The 22,396-nt window shown below is 43.8% G+C and overlaps 1 protein-coding gene across 1 annotated transcript in view; it reads right to left on the bottom strand.

Annotated features, from left to right (window-relative positions):
- The window catches only part of ADAMTS12 (ADAM metallopeptidase with thrombospondin type 1 motif 12), a 118,509-nt gene that overhangs the window by 12,371 nt on the left and 83,742 nt on the right, over positions 1-22,396 (bottom strand). The window contains exons 11-18 of the mRNA XM_035100561.2: positions 21,020-21,165; positions 20,296-20,465; positions 16,573-16,706; positions 12,941-13,061; positions 9,485-9,729; positions 8,400-8,541; positions 6,335-6,461; positions 1,414-1,624 (exon numbers count right to left, since the gene is read on the bottom strand). Of these exons, the coding sequence (XP_034956452.2) occupies positions 1,414-1,624; positions 6,335-6,461; positions 8,400-8,541; positions 9,485-9,729; positions 12,941-13,061; positions 16,573-16,706; positions 20,296-20,465; positions 21,020-21,165 (1,296 nt within the window). The remainder of the gene's footprint in view (positions 1-1,413; positions 1,625-6,334; positions 6,462-8,399; positions 8,542-9,484; positions 9,730-12,940; positions 13,062-16,572; positions 16,707-20,295; positions 20,466-21,019; positions 21,166-22,396) is intronic.

Below are 22,396 nucleotides of genomic sequence, written 5' to 3'. Positions count from 1 at the left end.
TAAGCTTGTGAATAAGCCAATACCTGTCTTTTCATTAGCCACATTGAAAAACAAAACATTGCATAATGAAGCAGGATTTTAACTTGTCCAACAACCCCTATGAACTTCGGTGTCCATTTTGCTATCTTGTCTATGCTGCTGGGGGGGCAGGGGGGGCAAGTTGCACTACTTTTTAGCAGACACAAACTGTCGCTTCATATGCAAACCTGCCCCACAGACAACCGGGATGCGGCTCTGTTGAAAGCAGAGTACAGTAATTCATACAGGCTTTACGCTTCATCAACAAAATTAGCTGAAATCAAACCCATGTTTAATTCAATTAACAGTAGCGTCACATTTTCATTTATACAGAAAGCAGAGGGAGTTGATGGGGCATACGAAATGGGCAACAGAGGAATTTTTGTTACAAAAATCCAATCTTATCCTTCAGTTAATTCTTTGCAGGAGGGCGGGAGGAAACAGCTTGAAGGGACTGAGGGTAGAAGCAACACACCTGCTATGCACCTGCTAGTAACTAACCACAGCAAAACCAAACCAAGTTTTTGTAATGATGGGAGCCTGCAAAACCTGACATTCCACAGTCAAGGGGAAGTAAACGGTTCTTATAACCACAGAGTTCTCATTTTACTTATTTTTTTTATTCTATAGGGCAGGAGGCAACAGAAAGTCTTCCATTAACCACAACTTCCAAGACTTTTTGTGAGTCCGTTCGGAAAGTCACATCTCATCTTAATGAGTGACGATAATGAACAAGCCTTTTACTCACCCCCCCACTTTGCTGGTTTAACAGCAGTTTCCCCATTTCCTCCAAACTGGGAAACTGCAGCTAGCTGCTTTGGATTAAGCCAAGATATCAAATCAACTTCAAAACACAGTGTAATATATTGGATTGTTCCAGAGAGGGTAACCACAGTTTCCTGTTTAGAGGAAATGGGAAACAATGGTTAATGGAAGACTTTGTGGCTTGTTTGTTCATGCCGCTCTACAAGGGCAATAGACAAATAGGTCTATTCATAGGCCATGAGAATGGTCTTGAAGGCACATGATGCATTCTTTTTGCTGAAGCTGCGCCAAGAATGAGGCATCACTGGGATACCCTGTTTCTCATATTTTAAGACATACCCATAAAATAAGCCATAGCAGGATTTTTAAGCATTCAAGGAATATAAGCCATACCCCGAAAATAAGACATAGTGATAGGCACAGCAGCAATGCCGGCCGCAGCAGCAGGAGGAGGAAAAAAATAAGACATCCCTTGAAAATAAGCCATAGTGTGTTTTTTTGAGGAAAAAATAAATATAAGACATGTCTTATAATATGAGAAACACGGTATGTACGTTGCTCTGAGCTCTTTAGGAAAAGACCTAGGTCTGAGCATGTAACACATACAACCGCAGTGTGTTGTGAACGTACCTCAGTCCAATTGCTTACTGTCCAGTCGGACGGGCACAGGACATCTCTGTTACATGAAAGGTAAGTCTTTGGTTTCAGCAGATGTTTGCACTTCTCAACAGGCAAAGCTTGCTCATCCAATCCCACTGCCTGGACACAAAGGACGGTCCGTTTCTTCTCTCCTCTTGGGCCACAAGAGGTCGAACACTTCTGCCATTCTCCTGCCCACCATCTTCAGAGCAAGCCAAAAAGAATTGGGGAACATCAAAAAGGGCATGCATGCTAAACCAGAGAATGAATGTTAGTAATACAAAGTTGCTTAAATGTTATGTTCCAGGCTTGCAACTTTTCCTCCTCTGGGTTATGGGAAACTGCATCAAGGCAAACTCTTATCAGCTCAGCAGAAGTACAGGCAACCCCAATTCGTGCAGGATCACAATTGCACCTAAAACATTAGTTGCCTGTATTTCATTATTGTCTATCATGCACATAGCATATTTTATTCGCGACGTCCTATCGTGTTCACACTCACAATAACCACACCTGGAAACAGACCCTTAATATACCCATTTTAGAGATGGGAGCAAAGATCTAATTATAGAGTTACAGTGACCAGCTGGCCTCCACTAGAAGTCAGCCGTTTAGCATCACAGGTCCCATGGTATGGAACACTCTTCCTGTAGAGGCATCCTTACTTTTGACTTTTGGGCCTCTCTAGAAGAACTTCTTATGCCGGCAAGCCTTTGCAGCTGCTTCAATTAATTAGTCAGCCACTTTAATGATAACCTGAATAGTTTTTAAGGATGCTGTATGCTTAATAGTTGTACACCACCTTGATGTTAAACAATGTGGTGGTATAGAAATATTTCCTATAAACAAACCCAAGAACCAACATTAGAAGGCCATTGCAACCATTATACATCCATCTGATCGTTGCAGATTTGCAAGAGAGGGCCTCCTGTAGAGACCATCGCACCAGGAAGTCTGTGATATACAATGTAGGAAATGGGCCTTTAGCATGGTGGCATCTACCCTTTGGAATTCCCCTCCACCCCATTATGTATCAAACAAGCTCCTGTGATTACTTCTGCATGGGATGGTTGCTATTCAGAATGTAGGTTGCATGCCATTCTGAAAATGGCATGAAACGTACAACACAACCCAGTGTGTGTTTGCACCAATGTGGTGGTGCAAGACTTCAGCAATACTTGAGTTAGCAAGGCAGGCTACAGTCCTTATCCTATATGACAGAAGAGCTGTTTTGAAGAGGACCTGGTGTCTGATTAATTGGGAGCAGTTGCCCAGTTATCTTTTCTGTTTCTGTGTTTCTATTTTCAAAAAACCTTCAGACAAAAGAAAAACCAATGTTTAGAAGCTTATGTATTAACAAACTCTCTGTCTCACTTGGACAAACAGTTTCTGAATGATGGACAGCTGGCGATGGGAAACAAAACGTGGTCCTTTGCACACTTGTTTAATTACTGTAGTCTACACCTTTGACATTTTCTAGGAAGCCTACATAATCCTCCCCATATATTAACTTGGTAAGCCCTTTAATCCCCACTGACTGCACATCTGCCGTTGCCAATTACATGTCCAGGGGGATAGGAGTAGCATTGCTGGAAAACAGTGACAGTACTGGCCTTCGTATGAAATCTTCAATTTTCGCTTATTTGTTCAAAATAATTACATATTGGGAAATTACATCTTGATCTCCCCAGCCCACGGCATTGCTAAATATCAATGCACAGCAAAAGGGGAAGAAGTAGTTTCTTAATAAATTGATCAACAACGACAGAGGCATCTTAGATTATGTTTTCTGCCAAGCAATTGGAGACACTGGAGAATGCCATTAGAAATGGAAACAGGAGTGGAAATTACCACAATTTCTGTGTTCATCACAGATAAGGAAAGGAAATCAGACTAATAATAATAATAATAATAGTAACAACAACAACAACAACAGCATTTGCTATTGTTGGGGGATGTTTAGTCTGTGAATAGTATGTATATACCGTGTTTCTCATATTATAAGACATGTCTTATATTTATTTTTTCCTCAAAAAAACACACTATGGCTTATTTTCAAGGGATGTCTTATTTTTTTCCTCCTCCTGCCGCGGCCGGCATTGCTGCTGCGCCTATCACTATGTCTTATTTTCGGGGTATGGCTTATATTCCTTGAATGCTTAAAAATCCTGCTATGGCTTATTTTATGGGTATGTCTTAAAATATGAGAAACAGGGTAATTACATTATTTTCTTAGTGGGGATAGACGGTGGGGAAGCTCACTGCCTGTTCCAGAGGGGTACCCCCTTAAGGTATATTAGGAAGTGACACTTCCTGTCCAGATGTCCAGCTTGGGGGCTGAAGGGCTACAGCACCCCCTGCCAGTGATCAACTGGAGTCTGCTGGAAGTGGTTTGTTCCATGAGGGATGCCATGGTCAACCACAACTGTCTATCAACCAGCAGGTAGGTTGGTTGATTATGGGATACATGCCCAATGCCTATGCCAAACCTATTTTGTCTGTAATCCATATGGCTGTGACCTAATTTGAACCCAACACATCTCTCCTGGTATTCATTTGCTGCCTGCGCATCCCACCAAGGGCCCACAGATGTTACACTTCAGGTCCCAAATGGAGCCAGTGAAATGGAACTGTATTGCCACACAAGCCCCATTCACTGAAAATTGTGGATCAAAAGATCCAGTGGGCTGCGACTTGGGAATGAATCTGATTTAATTTAGTGGGGCTTACTTCTGAGCAAACATGTAGTTTCCTTGGTGACTCTAGCACTGAAATTTCACCTCTTTTTAATCTAACCACAAAATTCCTCTGAGCCTCTGGCTTACGCTCAGATATTAAGAGAGGCCATTAGTTATCAAATCGGATTATGCTGTCAGCTGGCTTCCCAGTAATTAGACCTGTGGAATCATTGCGTTGTATAGTTCAGATACTTTACAAATTTATTTACATGGGCTGTCATGACATTCAAAGACATCGCCCAGCTGAGATGTTACTGCTTATTATTGTCGGCATCCATATATCTCGGGAGAAGATGGAAGAGTGTGCCATTGAGGGTAAAGTCAAGACATTGGAGAGTTACAGCACCTGCTGTAGAGACCAATACAGGAGAGACATGTTTTATTGCAGCTGGGGGAGATGAAGGTGTCTGGTTTTGCTGCTGTGGATGCACCAGTGAGTTTTTTCTCTCTACGCTCCTTCCAGCGGTCATTTCTCTTCTGGTCATACTGGTATGCATAGCTACTAAGGAGGCATGAAAAGTGGCAATTTCCCTAACTGATGATCAGTGTTTCAACTGTAAAATCAGCGGGATATGTCATAAAATCAATTGCTGACAGATGCAAAGCACGGTTAGTTAGGAGGAATGTTCTCGGCTAAAGCAGACACTTCTGGGCTCAACATTATGCCAAAGTTAAAATCATGCCACCTGCTAGCATGGTTAAATGTTTATTTCTTTGGTGATCCCCAAACCAATAGATTTCATGTAGCAATCCTATATCCACTGACCTGGGTAGTAAACACCATAAGCACCATTGAATTCAATGGGATTTGCAAAATGATGCTAAATGCGCCTTTGCTCATGCAGCTTTTGTTTCATAATTGCTAATAGCAGGGGGCAAGGAGAGGAATTCTCATTTGCACCCACTCATGGAAATCTCCTCTGAGCTCCAGGAGGAAAATGTTCATTTTGGTTACAGCTGAGGCTGATAGCACACTGAGACTTAAAAGTAGTGGTGGAGGTGTGATTTTCATCAAGACCACAGCAGGGGAAGGAGGAAAGTGTTGTTTTTAAAGTCCCCATGCACTACTGTCCCAATTAAAGTCCCCCCCCCATATCTCCTACAGGCAATTAAAAAGTAAAAGGCAACAGCAAACCACATATTAATATGGCCCACATTTAGGTGGGTTCATCACATCAGTCAAGCATTTAAAACAGCTGCCATTTGTCTCAGGAGCTGGCCTTTTCGTAAACTCACATATGCCATATCTTCTCTGGAATCATTAGATATTATTGCTATTAGGATGCACACCAAAATGGGAACCTGTCGCATGACTCACTTTGCCTATCAGAACCTTCAATGTTCAAACGTGGTTAATAAGAGAGCAGGCGGAGAGGGTTTGTCGAGCGACCAGTGTTGTCAAAACTGCACTGAAAGACCTTTCCCCCCTTACTGTGTTTCCTAAGGGAAAGAGGACCGTTGATGCTTCTCTCTTCAGCAAAAACCATCGCAGCTTCCCCAAACACAACCTGTTAACCTCTCAGCTGCTGACGGCACCTCTCCTGCCCAGGCTAGTGAGATAGGTCAGGTGTAAGTCAACAGGTGTTTCCTTGTAGACACCTGGGGAATTATTACAGAAGATGGATAATACCAAGCACTTAAATGGTGCCTTTTCTGAGTTCACTTACAGCTGCTCCTTAAGGCAGGCTGCGTTGCAGAAACGGAACGGGAGCTGAGAGATGGTGGTTTGCTTTACAGCAGAGGTGGGGACCTGTGAGCACCCAGACATGGTTGGGCTCCAACTTCCATCACCCCACAAGCTAGTTTGGCCAATGGTCAGGAATGATGGAGCCCAATCTCTGGAGAGCCATATGTTCTTCCATCCCTACCTTAGAGGGCTGTCTACCTAGCAGGCCTGTTGCTGAAATGAAATTAGGACAGAGGATGCTGGCTGATGCATTGTTCTCTTATTCGCTATGCTATTACTGGTTTAATATTATTCATTTCTTAAGCTGTTTTATCAGTTCTTTTTTAAAACGTGTCCTTTCTTCTATCATCTGTCTACCTATCACAATGTTGTTTGGCCTACATTTCTTCTGACAGACTGCTGTTTATTGCCATCTTTACCCATGAGTATATTCCCCTAAATTACACACACACACACACACACACACACACACACACACACACACTACCTTGGTGGACAGTCCCTTTCCATGCATTTCTTTTGTTTCCCACTGGGCTGCGTTTCGAGATCACAAAACAGGTTTTTCACCACACCTCTCCCTTTCCTCACACAGTGGGCCGTCTGCTGTTGGAAACCTGAGAAAGGAAAGACATGTGCTGCATTCAGAGGCAATGCCTGGCTTCGAAGAGAGGAGCCATCACAGAATTTTAGAGTTGGGTTGCTGGCTATCCAGTCTGGCCCCCTTGCTCACTGCGGGATCTACAATGCAGGATGTAACCACAGCATCTCAGGCTGTTCTCTGATCCGTTCCATGACCCTCAGAAACACCGAGCAATGCCCAATTTTCAGTGTACTCATGAACCAGGCAAGCAGCTAATCGTCCATTCCTTAATTTATCTGAGAGCAGAAAACCACGATTTGTCTTAATCAGCTGACATTAACATGACATTAAGCAATTTCCTTTGGGGTAGTTAAGCAATTATCCTTACGAAATGACTAGGAAGTGGGGGGTGGCTACCATGCCTAGAATCAAGCAAGATTAGTGCAGTGGTACATCAATAAAATGGAACCGAACAGCTCAGGAATTGCAGATCTGAACGATGGCTGCATCCACAACACACACACATACACACACGGAACATTTTGACAAATTTGGACATTTGCTGCATAGCCTACAGAAGCCTGAAAATCTTAGGTTCAGGATGTCATTTTTCCTTCTTCCCAAAGTCTCTGCATTTTTAACAACTACACAACAGACAGAAATTCAACAGGTGGAGCTTTCTAATCTAAAGCACCATGTCAGGAAAAGCTGTCCTGGTAGAATTTTGTCCCATCCTGACTGCACAGAGCCTCTGTCAATAAACAAAAGATGTCAACTCTAAGGCAGTGCTCACTTCTATCTATCACAGGGGTGGGGAACGGATGGTACCCCAATCATGTTACTCCATTTCAACTACAATCAGGATGCATGCGTAATGGTCAGGATGATGGGAACTGTAGTCCAACATCTGGAAGGGTCTTAAAAATATGGTTTTGGGTGTGAGGAATTCAAATCTGCTATTTTTGTCGCCAGACAACATTTGGCTTGGTTTGATGAAGAGGCACATAAACCATAGCTGCCAAGTATCCCGTATCCGCCGGGAAAACCCCTTTTTTCCTACTGTTTCCCGGCGGTATCCCGTTTGGCGATAAATCCCGGCATTCTCCCTTAAATTCGTTTCTTCCCAGCGGCCATTTTTCTGGTGCCGCTTTGCCCTTCTATGGGCACCAGAAAATGGCGCCGCCGGCGCCGGAAGTCGCTTCCGTGCATGACCGGAAGTTGCGTGACGCGACTTCCGGTGGCGCTTCGCCCTTCTATGGGCATCAGAAAATGCCGGTGCCGGCGCCAGAAGTCGCTTTTACGTGTTTCCGGTCATGCGCGGAAGCGACTTCCGGCGCTGGCGCCGCCATTTTCTGATGCCCATAGAAGGGCGAAGCACCACCGGAAGTTGCGTCATGCGCGTGCTGCCGATCCCGGATCTTTACGACCCGGACTTGGCAGCTATGACATAAACAGCTTTTGGAAAAACCAAATAATTTAAATTTACCCTTTGAAAATGTCAGGCGATGCTAAATGAATGGGTGGATCATAGCTGCCAAGTTTTCCCTTTTCTCGCGAGGAAGCCTATTCAGCATAAGGGGAAATCCCTTTAAAAAAGGGATAACTTGGCAGCTATGGGGTGGATGGGTGGATAAATACAAGTACTTGGTAATTATTTTTAATGATTTCTCTGCAATTTTATACACATTTTACTTACCAAGCCAAACTAACTTATATTAATTTAACCCAAATGCCTTTTGAATTCCGAAGTCTTGTGACAACTACGGTAGTTAGCACCCCTCTTTTCCCCCTGGAATTTCAAAGTTGAAAAATTCACCACGTCCCAGGGCACATGGCTCAAGCTAAGCGTTAACGAAACTCAGTTTGCCAGCTTCTGAGCAACCCATTTGTTCCTTGATAAACACGCTGTTAAGGTAATGAACACCAAAGCAGCTAGCAGAGAGAGGAAGTCGGCAGCACTAATGTTGCTTACCTCTCCCACAAGTCACACTGCAACTTGTCCAGCTTCCATATCGCCAAAAATACTCCGGCTCTTCCACATCATTCTCAGAGCTCCAGCCTTTACGGACAGTATATTCATATTTCACTCCGGGGTTATTTTCCTGAAAAAGGAGCTGAAAAGAAACAACTGTCAATTTTGGTCACAAAATGGTTCCAAGCAAACAAATGGAGAAAGCAAGAAAGCTTAGATATGTTCTAAAAGACCTTCCAGGTATTGCTAGAATGCATCTTCCACCATACCTGACTAGGGATGGGAGAAGGCATCATTTTTGGCCATGGACTGGCTGGATGCAGAGGAGTGGCGGGAGGTAGCAGCCATGGAAACCCCTAGGGAACCGTTTGGGGAAGAGGGAAGAAGGCTCTGAGCCAGGGGGTTGGTGGTGGGATGACAATGAGTGGTCAGAGGAAGAAGGAACAGACTGAGAGGATGTGACAGCAGCAGGGGAGGTGGCAGGGTTTAATGAACAGGAAGAGGCTGTGGGCCAGAGCAGTTCAGACTCTGACTCCAGAGGCAGAGTGGAGACAGGCTGCTGAACAAACCAGGGAATCTCCCTCTTCTGCTGCAACCAGTTCCCCTTCCCCCAGTCTCCTAGAACTCACGGACAAATGAAATGGTCAAGGCAGAGGGTGGTTGAGTGTAGACGCCGTCTGAGACTGTGTGGGCAAGACCCTGGAGAGGAGGAGTCCTAGCAAGAAAAGCTAATGATATTCTAGGTTGCATCAACAGTAAGAAGTCTAGTGTCCAGATCAAGAGAAGTCACAGTACCGTTCTATTCTGCCTTGATCAGACCACATATGGAGTACTGTGTCCAATTCTGGGCACCACAATTTAAGACGGATGTTGGCAAGCTGGACTGTGTGCAGAGGAGGGCAAGATGATCAAGAGTCTGGAAATCAAGCCTTAGAATTTCTCCTCCCTCCCTGACCCCTGTTGGCTGGGGCTGATGAGAACAGGGGTCCGCTAATGTTTAGAGGGCACAGATTCAGAAAAGCCGCCCAGTCCAAACCTCCCAGCAATTTCCTAAAGCCACTTGCACATATGACACATTCCCCTACTTGTAGCCACAACGATTCATTTGTGGGTCCAGCGGCAGTGAGGTTTTCCAGGTCGCCTTTTCTCCCATATTGAAATATCGTTCCTGCCACTTTGTAGTCTCCATTCCATTGGATAATAAACCCTCCATTTAGGTAATACTTTCCCGGGTCCTCACTCCGTAGCGCAAGGAAATTCCCAGCTTCTGCCACTTCCAGCACCTTGATGTTCCTTGCGCCTTTTGGAATTAGGCCAATATCAACATACCCTATGGGGGAAGAAGCAACATTCACCAGTTTTAACAACAGACTATTAATGCACTGTGCCTAGGTCACATCTATGGCATACAGTTAGAGCACATTTAACACATATTGCAAGTTTTCACCCACAAACCTGGGAACTATTGTTTACCCCTCACAGAGCCACAATTAGCAGCACACTTAACAAACTACAGTTTAATTCCAAATTACTGCCCTTGGACAAATCTGATGTGAACATTCCATAACAGCACATTAACCACACATGTCCCATTGAGTTTGGTAGGTCTGGTTCCCAGGTACGCAGCTACAAGTTTGCAGCATAATTGGGTACTTCTAATCTTGCCTAGTCAGGTTTAATATTTTGAACAAATTATTGCTGAAAAGGCCTCTGGAAGAATTGAGTCTAATTTTTCTGCTATCACTTGATTAAAAAAAATGTCTTAGTTGATTAATTGCACAAATACCCGTTAATTACTTAATTAAAGCTGCATAAATTTAATCCCACCCACTTTCCTCCCCCCCCGCTCTCCTCCAGGTCCGTCCATCTCCCCCGCCAACCTCTTGTTCTTTAGATGATGAGCCCCTGGGTATCAACCAGCTAATTTTCTTTTCTGCACAGCAATGCACTTTTTGGGTGGTTTTTTTTAAATATAAATAATGCATGAGTATGAAATCTGCATATGAATGAAGGAAATAGTTCTGAAGGAAAAGACACTCTGTAGTGTGTGTGTGTTGGAGGTCTAGAAATGCAACCATGTTGCATTGAGCCCCATCCTGAAAGTGGAATTCCTGTGTGAATTCCCCTTCCTCCCAATCCCCCCCTCTGAGTGGTCCTGGGCACTGGCAACCTATGCTATGCCACTGATGACCACTACTTACCAAGCTACTGTTGCCACCCCAGATCATTGTGGGAAATGACCACCTCAGCCAGACCCAATTCACTGCTTCCGCAAGCTGACTCCTGTCTGTGACTCACTCCCCATACCAGCCTAGTGTTGAAGTGAGAATCAGTTGCCATTCCTGTACATGAAAGGGCAAGGGCATCTTGTCCTTTGCCTGAGATGGCGAAATGTCTTGGCTTAGCACTGTTAATCATGGGCTGTACCAGAGGGATTAACTAGGCACAGCTTTTTTGAAACATTTCTCAATTCCTTCACCCAAGTTATTTATAAAGACGTTGAACAACAATGGGCCCAGGACAGGACCCTGTGGCACCCCACTTGTCACTTTTTCCCCAGGATGATGAGGAACCATTAAGTGAGCACTCGTTGGGTTTGGTCAGTCAACCAATCACAAGAGTTATTTGCCCAGCCCACATTATTACCAGCACCACTGCAAGAATATCACGGGGGACTTTGTCAAAAGCCTTAGTGGAATCAAGACACACTATGTCCTCAGCAGAAAGGCTTTCCTCCAGGATTCAGCTGATTAGAAAGTAGAGAAGGATGTGCTCCTCCAGCAGTTTTTTTAAAATGAAAGGATTATCAAAGAGGAGCAGATGTACTAAATTTTGCAGGCAGCTTTAGATCAATGATTTATTTCCATTATCACCTTATTACCACATTCCGACAGAATAGCCTTTCAGACCTACATCTGCAATGGGTGGGAGCCTGCACACATCCCTTGGCTCAGAGGTTTCTCTTCAATACGGCCAAGGCTTTAAAGCCTAAGTACAGCCTCTGACTGTGAACGCAACATGGATTCACACAGCAAGGCTGGATCCGCAGAACTTTAAAGCTGCCAGAAACTCGCAGATAAAACAAGGTGTCCAGCATGATAAAACTGAAATCATTAACATTCGGCTCTCCTTTCCATGTAACCACAGGCAAGAATAAAAGTCTAACATAATCTTAGAAAATTAAACCAAAGATATAGATATGCTTCTGGTTTGACGAAAAGCTTTTCTCTATAGCGCCACTTCTCAAAGGTTTCTGCTCTCTCTCTCTTCCCCCGCTCCAAGGCCTTGAAAGTTATCGTAAAGATACAAAAGAAACTTTTCACAAGGTAAAAAAATAATCATAGAATCATAGAGTTGGAAGAGACCACAAGGGCCATCCAGTCCAACCCCCTGCCGAGCAGGAAACACCATCAAAGCATTCTTGACATATGCCTGTCAAGCCTCTGCTTAAAGACCTCCAAAGGAGGAGACTCCACCACACTCCTTGGTAGCAAGGAGGGCAACCAAAATGGTCAAGGGCCTGGAAATGATGCCTTATGAGGAACGGCTTAGGGAGCTGGGTATGTTTAGCCTGGAGAAGAGAAGGTTAAGGGGTGATATGATAGCCATGTTCAAATATATGAAAGGATGTCATATAGAGGAGGGAGAAAGGTTGTTTTCTGCTGCTCCAGAGAAGCGGACATGGAGCAATGGATTCAAACTACAAGAAAGAAGATTCCACCTAAACATTAGGAAGAACTTCCTGACAGTGAGAGCTGTTCGGCAGTGGAATAAATAAAACGTGATGTTGTAGAGATGAAGAGATTTATCGTGGTGGTAGCTTTTGCGGACTAGCGTCTACTTCTCAAAATAGTCCGCCAGTGCTTATGCCACAATAAATCCACTTGCAGAGCAATCTAAGGAACACAGGAAGAGGCCTTAATACTAAGTCATTGAAGGAGGTCCATTAAGCTGAGTCTCATCTACAATGAATGGCATTGGCCCTCCAGAGTTTCAGACAGAGCTCTCTCCCCCACACCTTCTTGCAGATGCCAGAGATTGAACCTGGGAATTTCAAAATGCAAAGCAGGTACTCTACCTGTCAGCCACAGCCATCCTCCCTGAGCTATGACCACTGCTATGCATGACTGCTGAGAATTACCGCACAGGGGGGGGGGCGCGAATTCTCAGGTGAATGGGTATAAGATAGCAGTTTGAGCCTGGTGCCGAAGGCTGCAATTTTTGCTGTAATAGACTGACACGGCTACCCCTTTGGAAATTGTACCTATGTACTCAAAGAGGCTGAGTCATGCAGTCCAGTCCTGAGCAACCTGGCAATCATATTTATTGCCCTATTGATCCAAGTGGATTCAATATGCCCTCCTTAATAAAAGAGATATTGCATTCAGTATTGCTTCACATCCCCCAATTCCTTCTACAGGTTCGTTTTCTCTCCTTTGGTGACAGAGTGCTAGTGTCTCAGAGTATGTTTTGTTAGCAAGAGTCATTGCTCATTGAAATTGCTGCAGAAAAACACTGCAGGGAAAAAAAGCATTATTCACCTGCTCCTTCACTTTGGTTGAACGCTATCTTCACTGTCTGGCAAGAGGATCCATCTCCCAGGCAAACTCCACATTGATCTTCTGTGGCATTGGAATCCATCTCATAATCACAACCGATGGTCTGAAGGAAGACACATTTTTTTCAGAATACAGGTTGCATTCATTACAGGATCATGACTAACCAATCAGCAAATGCCTGCCAGAGACTAGTTCGCTATTTGCATCATTCCCATGTCCATGTGATAGGTATTTTCTGCAGGTCAAAGCCAATTTGAAACATCTTTAGAGTCCAGCTGACCTTTCCAGGCTGCAGAGCAACAAGGCTTCAATTACAAGGGAAGAAGCCCAGTAGACTAACCTTGACTCCCTCCAGTTTTACTCAAAACATGGCTTCACGTGTAACCGTCTGAAGACAGTAACTAAGGAAGAAATTACACATTATAATGGTCATCTGTTTTGCATTTCAGTGCAAGATTTTTCTTCCACATATAGCCAGCAAGCAGTGGGTGCTGCTGCTCTAGAATGGGACCTTCGCCTGAGGAGGGGAGGGAGGCCTTAGCTCTGGTCGCCTCAGTTCAAAAAAGATATTGTGGATTGGGAAAAGATTCAGGAGAGGGCAACCCAAATGATCAAGAGCAACACCTCTAGAAGGACGGGTTGCAGTATTTGGGGCTTTTAAGTCTAGAGAAAAGGCAAACAAGAGGTGACATGACAGAAGTGTGCAAAAGTATGCATACGACGGAGAAAAGTCTTTCTTCCTCTCTCAGAACACTAGAGCTCATGGACATCCAAAGAAGCTGAATGTTGGAAGATTCGGGACATGCAAAAGGAATTCCTTCTTCACACAGCGCATAGTTAAACTAAGGAACTTGCTCCTACAGGAGGCAGTGGTGGCTTTAAAAGAAGATTAGACAATGGAACATAGGGCTATATCAAAGGGCTAACCATGATAGCCAGTGCTTTTTTCCCTGGGGGGATATAGGGGTACGCATACCCCTAAACATTTTGCGAAGCTAAGTTTGGCCTCATTGAGGAGCAGTATTTCAATATGAGTAGGAAACTGAGAGTACCCCTAAACATTTTTTTAAAAGAAAAAAAGGACTGATGGTGACTATGTTTTCCCTCCACTGTTGGAGGCAGTATGCTTCTGAATATTATACGTATGCCCATACAGTTTTGATAATTAGCTGCTAAATACCAGTGGCTTGAAACTTCAGAGGGAGAAAGTGCTCTTGCACCCAGGCCTTGCTTGCAGGCTTCCTGCAGACCACTGGTTGGTCACTGTGAAACCTAGATAGGCCACTGGCCTGATTCAGCAGGGGGATTCTGATGTCATTCCCCCCCCCCATTAGAATGGAGCCCTTTAAAGCTGCTTTCCCCCCATCTCACCACCAGAGTCCAGATATGGACCCCCTCGACCCCTGTGAAAGAAAAATATTGCATTCAGGAGTGAAACATGTGACAAACACATAACATCTAGTTTGGCCCTGAAGCAGCCATCACAAAAGGTAAAGAGGATTTCCTCCCTGCTCAGCTGTAATTTGTGACAACCATGTTTTTCTGCCCCAGCTACCCAGATAATATGAGGGGATGCAAAAAGAGCCATAAACAGAAGAAAAGAAAAGAAAAAGGATGGCAAAGTACTGCTCTATGCTATCTCTCTGTATCTCCACCTGTATTCTGAATTCGTTTTCATTTCCAGCTGTAACATTTCCATATCTGTACATCTTGATGATATCAAACTGCATTTGTGGCAGGTTGAATGGCTATCAGTAGTGAACACGTTTATCCTTCATTTTGACACTTGACAAAACGTCCTTTTGTTCCCTGGAGCTCAGCAACTGGCTCTGCCCATTAAAACGCTGACACTTCTTAATCACCAGTTCTGCAGCAGACACCAAAGGGCAATTTTCGTGGACCTCAAAGACACTCGTATAACTACTTGCAACTTCTTAATCAGCTGGCATTGTGTGAGGCAGCCACAGATGCCATCTTTGAAGACCCTTAAATATATGTGAAAACTAAGAACCACCTTGTGGAACTATAAATATGGACAAATTCATGCACACATACACACAAATCTGTGTTACGGGCTTGTGTGTCCAAAGTGTTTCATGTGCTTAACAATGTCCCTGATACTGTTGGCTGACAAATGCAAGTAGTTTGTATTTATTGACTAATCGGTTCCTGTAAGAACATAGAATGAGTCTGCTTGATCAGGCCAATGGCCCTCTAGTGCAGTATTCTGTTCTCACAGTGGGCAGCCAGATGTCTGTGGGAAATCGGAAACAGAGCACAAGCGCACTCTCCCTTCCTGTGGCTTACAGTGACTGTTATTCAGAAGAATGACTTTCTCTGACCATGGAAGCAGAGCATAGATATCATGTCCAGCAGCCAGTGATTGTGTTATCCTCCATTAATTTGCCCGACCCTCTTTTAAAGACATCCAGTTTAACTTGGATTAATAGTTTATGTGGCTTATTGACTCACCCAAATATCAAATTCATTTATTTCAAGGGATCTTGAGCAAGCTGCTATCGAAATTCTATGAGAACAAAAGCGCTTTTGGCTTCTTGAACGCCCCAGAACGGTGCAAAACAGAACAAAATTAGTGTTGCCCTATGAAGAGCCTTCCAAAGTGATGTGTCAAGGCATCTTCACTGGGGGGGGGGAACAGATTGGAACCTTTTCTTCTTGTGACTTGGAACAGTCATCATCTGTAGCGATGAGTGAATTTTCAAAGGTCATAGTGGCTCAGCAGTGACAATTGATAAAAAAGACTCGCTTAGCTGGGCCATTATCAAAGCTGTTGCCTGGGATCATATGAGAGGAGCTCTTTTCATGCCCAGCCTAGGAATATTTTGTAACTACCGTTGCTGAAGGCCAATTTCCACCATATCTAGCCCCTGATGGATTTCTGGGATAAGGAAAAGCGGATTGACCATGCCATGCTGTTACTGCTCAAGGCAGTTCACAAAGAAAACTTGCAAACAGACCCAACTGTTTATTACAGCAGTGGTCATTTCTCAAATTCCCAACCAACAGGAAACACTTTTCACATCAATATCATGTTCTCTCGACTCAGCCTTTTGGTTGAGTGGATATTTGTCCTCCTGTTGTGTTGCTGTGCACTGCTTTTTCTGTGGTGCCATTTTGTTATGTTGTTATTGGTTGCTGCGTGGTGTTATTTTATTATTTTAATACAAAATTGTACTTGATTTAATTGTGACATCTTTGTAACCCACTCTGGGACCATTTGGGGAAGGGCTGGCTATAAGTACAAATAGTAAACAAACAATTAATCTGGGATACACAGGGTAAACTACTGTAATGCTGCCTTTGTAGATTATTTGGAAACTTCAGTTAATTCAGAATACAGCCCCAATATCAACCCCTATCCATGAGCCCCCAAACCCCTTCCCCATTGTAACCAGCCCCCAACTCCTAGGCCCTCACCGATCTTGTTGCCGACCCTCAAATCAGGGAATATAAATTTTGAGGATATCCCTTGTTAAAATGATCCCAAACGTAAAGAACAGCACAGGGATTTAAGACTATGACTCTGATGGCCCTTTGAGGCCTGAAAATCTGTAGTCCCATGAAGTGTTCAAAGAAGGAAACATACCCAATACCTTACACATGCCATTAACACAGATGTCTCTGCTGTTGTTTCCTTCAAAGCAAGGCGTACCGTCAATGACAGCGTCAAGCATTTTCTCTGAAAAGTGGTTGTTCGTAGGACGGCATTGTAGCTCACAAGGATTAGCTGAAGGGAAACCCCCAAAGTTATATCAGTAACTATAGACACACACAACTGCAAGGTTGCAGTGCAAGTGTAAAACGAAAAGTTAAAAGTAAGTACCATGGCAACAGTTGATGATAGTAAGACACTGCCTCCCATTAAGAGACATTTGCGGCAGAAATCTGAGAGCAGCACGTGCTAGAGGGATCATTGCTACAATACTCCTGCATGGGCCAGAGCTCAGGGGCAGAGCACTTGGTTTGCATGCAGAAGGTCTCAAGTTCAATCCCAGGCACATCAAGTCCCATGGACTGGCTCGATGCAGAGGAGTGATGGAGGCACCAGCGGGGAATCCCAGGGCGAAAAGGCTCAGAGCCTGGGGGTTGGTGGTGAGATGATGTCAAGTACGGGAGTTCCCCTCTCCCTCCTGGTAGCTCATCGATAAGAATTAATGAGTATCTGGTAAATTTATAGTCTTTTTATTACAGTATCATGTTGCGAATACAGATCGGCATCTCTCTGCAAGGATTGGAGTCGCTCACTCTGATTCCCCCCCACACTTCTGCAGCAAGAAGCGCGCCGACAGGGAGTCCCTCCCCTATTGTTTCTCCTTTGTTCTCTGACATGCTCATACTTCCTAGTTTGGGGGGGAGTTCCCTCCACCTCTCAATTGATGTATCACCTGGCTGCCTCCCTCCTTCCTGTTGCTTAGCTACTATCTCAAAGCTGGGCAGTTCCTGGCTCAACTGTTCAATCTTGGAATCTGCCTGTATCTCTGCTTTGTGGGATATTCCCCCTCCTCTTCTGTTAGAAGCTGATCTTCCTGCCATTGCATACCCCCATCTTCTGATTCAGACCAGCCCCTGACAGATGACAGTGTGGTCAGAGGGAGAAGAGGGAAAAGACTGGGAGGAGGAGGTGTCGGAAGGAGAAGAAGTGACAGGGCTTAGTGAGCAGGAAGAGGCTGTGGCAGAGGGCAGTCCAGACTCAGAGGGAGGTCAAGAGGCAGGGTGGAGGCAGGCTGCTGAAGAATCCAAGGACTCTCCCCCTCCTGCTGTGACAGGGGAAGGAGCCTTAGAGAGAGGTGGGAAGGCGCGGACCTTCAGACCTTGCAACTGCCTCATTGGGGCAAGACCTACTGGGAAGGGATGCTGTGCTCACTAGGCTCACACTGTTTCTTTGAATAAAGAGTTAACTTCACTGACACTTTTTTAAACTGCTGATCTGTTCCTGACTCCGGCTCCTGACTTTGGGGTAGGGCTGGGAGAGAACCCTGCCTCTGGCGAGTCACTGCCAGGGCTCACCCATGCTTACCTTTGCTCCACATTTCTAGGAGTAGGTCTGAGCTTTCCAGGTCTCTGTGTGAGTGCTTTTCTTTTTGCCCTGGCACTTCCCCTGAGAAAACCCCCTCTTTACTGCTGAATCGGAACAAATGGCAACCCACAGAAAACCTGAATTCCTGTTTGTTTTGATTTGGTGTTGAAGAGCAGGTTTTCCTCGGGAAAGCAGTGGGGCAGAAAAGAAAAGAGAAAAGAGAAGAGAAGAAAAGAGAAGAAAAGAGCTTGGACACAAAAAGAAATTATGAACAGGGAGAGTGCGGACTTGTGCGGGGCAAAAGCCAAGTTTGGATGAGCCCCACACCAGCCACTTTAGATAAAGAAGACATCGTGCCAGCTCCCAAAATGACCATAAGAGCTTGCCATATTTACAGACTTTTGTAAATGCCTTCAGAAACAATCTCCTCCTGTTCATTCCCAGCAGTGTACTTATTAAATGAAAATGTGTGGCATTTAGAATACATATGAGGTTTATTTTTGCGGCAATCAAACATAGAAAAGAAAGTGGTGGGAGGAAAATTACTGAGGGGAGCAGACTAAACAATTAAAAAACTGCTGCCTGTTTTCCCCACTTTGAAGAGCAGCGGTGGAAATCACTGAAGAGAGCAGGAAACAGACTGGACTTTTTTGTGTCAACGGGCTGGCGTGTTTTAGATAAGGCTCAACACTAGTCAATGGACAATTATATGGATTTGGCATGCTGGGATTCAGGAACTGCAGAGAAGGTTACCTGGGACTCCAGGCTTTGACTGGGCTTAGCTTTCATTGTCATGATAATTAGCTTTAATTATCATGATAATTAGCTTTAATTATCATTTTTTAAACATTGCACATATTTGAATGAATCAACACCTGCTTCAACATTCCTCCTGTGAAAGTAGCAAACTTCCTAAAAAAATAATAATACTCCCTTCCTCCAGTTTCCCAGCAAGGTGTTGAATATTTATTTATTTTTAAGAAGGGGAGGCCAGGCCTGTAATATAAAATCTTAGGACATTTCTTCTCCGATAAGTAAGTACTTTTTAACAAAGTGTCAGCAGTTGCAATACAGACATTAGAGCAGCATGGCAATATGTGTAATCAATGTAATTAAATCCAGCCATTTCTTGCGCTATCCAATGCTAGTACAAAGTGAAGCTAATCACTTAATCAGACACTTAAATGTTGGGATGTATGCAAAGTATTCAGTGATCATAGGGCAGGGGTGAGCAACCTTTTTTTTTTTAAAAAAAATATTTTTATTAATTTTCCAATTAAAACCAATTATATCACATTCAATATTTCAAATTATACACATATATATATCAATCAAACCGAATGTTATGCCAAATCATTTAAAGAATTTTTTATTTGGGTTCCCATGCTTCAAGAAATTGGGAATTCCTCGCAACTGTCCACTGCCGTCTTTTTTCTAAAGTTCAAATCGTCCTCCAAGTTCATAATAATCCAAATCTTCCCCTAGCAACCTTTTTTTTTTGGTGCGTGGACACATTTAGAATTTTGAGTGACTGCTGCAGGCACTATCTGCAAGATGCTTGAATCTCAGAATTAACAGAGCAATAGTGTCCCTCTCTTTCTACTTTCAGAGAACCTTTTCAATTTACAGTACTTGTTTGCTAAGGAACGCATGCAAATTCACTGTGGGACCCTGGTGCTTTGCAGAGTACTCTGGAATAAGTTCTGGGATGCACACACACTAATTGTGTTTTCAGTGTATAGTGTGGACTTGAGAGATAAAACTAATCTCTTTTCATTTCAATGGTGATCTAATGCAGATAGCAAGTCTTCCTTATCTGTGCAGATCAGAACCAGATTAACAACTCTTAAAAGCAGGAGTCCGAAGAACTCTGTGCAGTTCCCCATTGTGTATCAAACGAAAGAAAAATTAGGCATAGAAACGCTAAGGAAAGAAACAACTACCTGACTTTTAAAAGACATCTCAAGGCAGCCCAGTATAGGGGAGTTTTTATCATTTGATGTTTTACTATAAAAATCCAAATGTTTTACGGTCAAAATCCAAACGTAAAAACTTTACCAGATGATGTGAAAAATTCATTATCAATAATGGGTATTTTAAAAAAAAAATTATTTTCTTCATTTATTTCCAAAAGTTTTGCAGACCGCTTTTTACCATAGGTTTTCACAAAGTGGTTCACACTACAATCTGCAAAGCAACCCATCAATCAAAATAATACGGTGCTTAAAACAAAAGTGAAACCCGCAGGTAAAAAGCAAAAGTCCAATAAACAGGCGTTGTGCAACCTATTTAACCTTACCTGTGTTGTACACCGGAATCCACTGGTAGAACTTATTTTTGTAGGCAACCGTATCAAATTCACTGCACTGCATTTGACGGAAGTTGGGTGAGGCTCTGGGGCACAGCTTGATGTTACACATGCGATAGCGCTTCCTCTCCCCTGTGCAGTACTTCCCTCCAAACTGTGGCCTGGAAGCGACAAAAGGGGTTTCGAAAACAAGAATTTGTTTATTATATTTAAACCCTGCCTTTCCTTCGAGGAGCTCACAGTGGCATACGTAGGTTCCCTCCTCACATTTAATCTTCATAACAACCCTGCGAGTTAGATTAATCTGAGACACATTTTCAGAAAATCCACACATGCCCAAAGTAGATCCTCTTGCAAAGTTTGAAGTCTGCCTACCCTTGCTTTAGATATAATAATAATAATAATAATAATAATAATAATAATAATAATAATAATTTATTTATACCCCTCCCATCCAGCTGGGTTTCCCCAGCCACTCTGGGCGGCTGCCAACAGATTAAAAACAGAATAAAACATCACACATTAAAAACTTTCCTAAACAGGGCTGCCTTCAGATGTCTTCTAAAAGTCAGATAGTTGTTTATTTCCTTGGCAGCTGATGGGAGGGCATTCCGCAGGCAGACGCCACCACCGAGAAGGCCCTATTTCCGGGCTGTTTAAGTTTCAAGATTTTGAAACATCGAACGTTAAGCAAACCGCCAGGCATGAGACTTACTCTGGGCTAGTGCATTGTCTCTCCGCAGTCTGGATTCCAGCCCCACAGGTCCGTGTGCAGTGCGACCACGCTGACCACGAACCCCATGCGCCGTTCACTGCTTCGGGGCTCTTGCCTACGGTTATGCATTCCCCCGTGAAGCACCACTAGACAATAAAGCAGCAAACACAATGGGTCAGGGAAAAAAACCCCAAACACACTATTGACAAGGCAACACATCTCTTTCAAAGTTGCTTGCTGGAGACTGGTGTTAAGAGAGAGATCACCTTCCCGCTTTTGTGACTTTCAGTGAACACTGTAGGCATTTCTAAGTCAGGGCCAGCTGTATATATGAAGCAGGAGAATCTCTGAAGTCTAGACTTTTTCTTTTCTTTTCTGCAAAGCCAGCGTGGAGGGGCCCATTTCAGACTGAGGCTGGGTGCAGGGGAAAAAGGTTTAACTCCGTGTCTCACTACCAAATCCCCAACGTAAGCCAGAGCTGCCAGAGCTGTTTTGAATTGCACAGGGAACTTGCATTGTGCTTCTAAGTCTGCCCCTCCACAGTCAATAGCAGCTCTGGAGGTGGTGGGAGGAGATTTGCATCGGGGAATTGGCACAGGGCTTACCTGTCAACTTTACAAAGAACAGTCCTCTGTTTGGAGAAGTCTTGTACAGTGGTACCTCGGGTTACAAACGCTTCAGGTCACAAACTCCACTAACCCAGAAATAGTACCTCGGGTTAAGAACTTTGCTTCAGGATGAGAACAGAAATTGCGTGGCGGCGGCAGTGGGAGGCCCCATTAGCTAAAGTGATGCTTCAGGTTAAGAACAGTTTCAGGTTAAGAACGGACCTCTGGAACGAATTACAGTAAGTTCTTAACCAGAGGTACCACTGTATGTGAAATGTTGTCTAGTCCAAATTGGGTTTAAGGGCACCATGGGAAGGGAAGTGGGAGACCATCAATGGTTCCCCCCCACAATATCAGACCCACACAGAGTCACCTAGTTACAGCCTTCCTTACTATGGTGGAATGTGTTGTATTTCTATTTAAATTACAGCAATTACGTTCAAGTTTGAACTTATACATATACTTTATTAGCACGTGCAAATTTCATTAAAAAAAACTGGGTCCCCCTTTGTGGTGGTATGTGATGGAACTCCAATGGCTGTTTTTTGAGGAAGAAAAATCCTGAGGTCTTTGATGTCACATGTACCTCGCCCTTCTTCAGACGCTTTCATCAGGCAAAATGGTGTTAAAGTCTTTTGCAAATTAAAACAAAATCACATAGTCCTACAGTTCAGGGTAAGACAAAAGTTGCATGTCTTAAATAAAATAATAATAATAATTTACATGTATAATGAAAGCAAAACTAGACCCTGAGAATACTCTGCTACAG

This window comes from Zootoca vivipara, chromosome 11 (assembly GCF_963506605.1).
Source record: "Zootoca vivipara chromosome 11, rZooViv1.1, whole genome shotgun sequence".
Classification (NCBI taxonomy): Eukaryota; Metazoa; Chordata; class Lepidosauria; order Squamata; family Lacertidae; genus Zootoca; species Zootoca vivipara.
The sequence above is the reverse complement of the archived record's forward strand: the minus strand, read 5'-3'. Positions and strand labels throughout refer to the sequence as shown.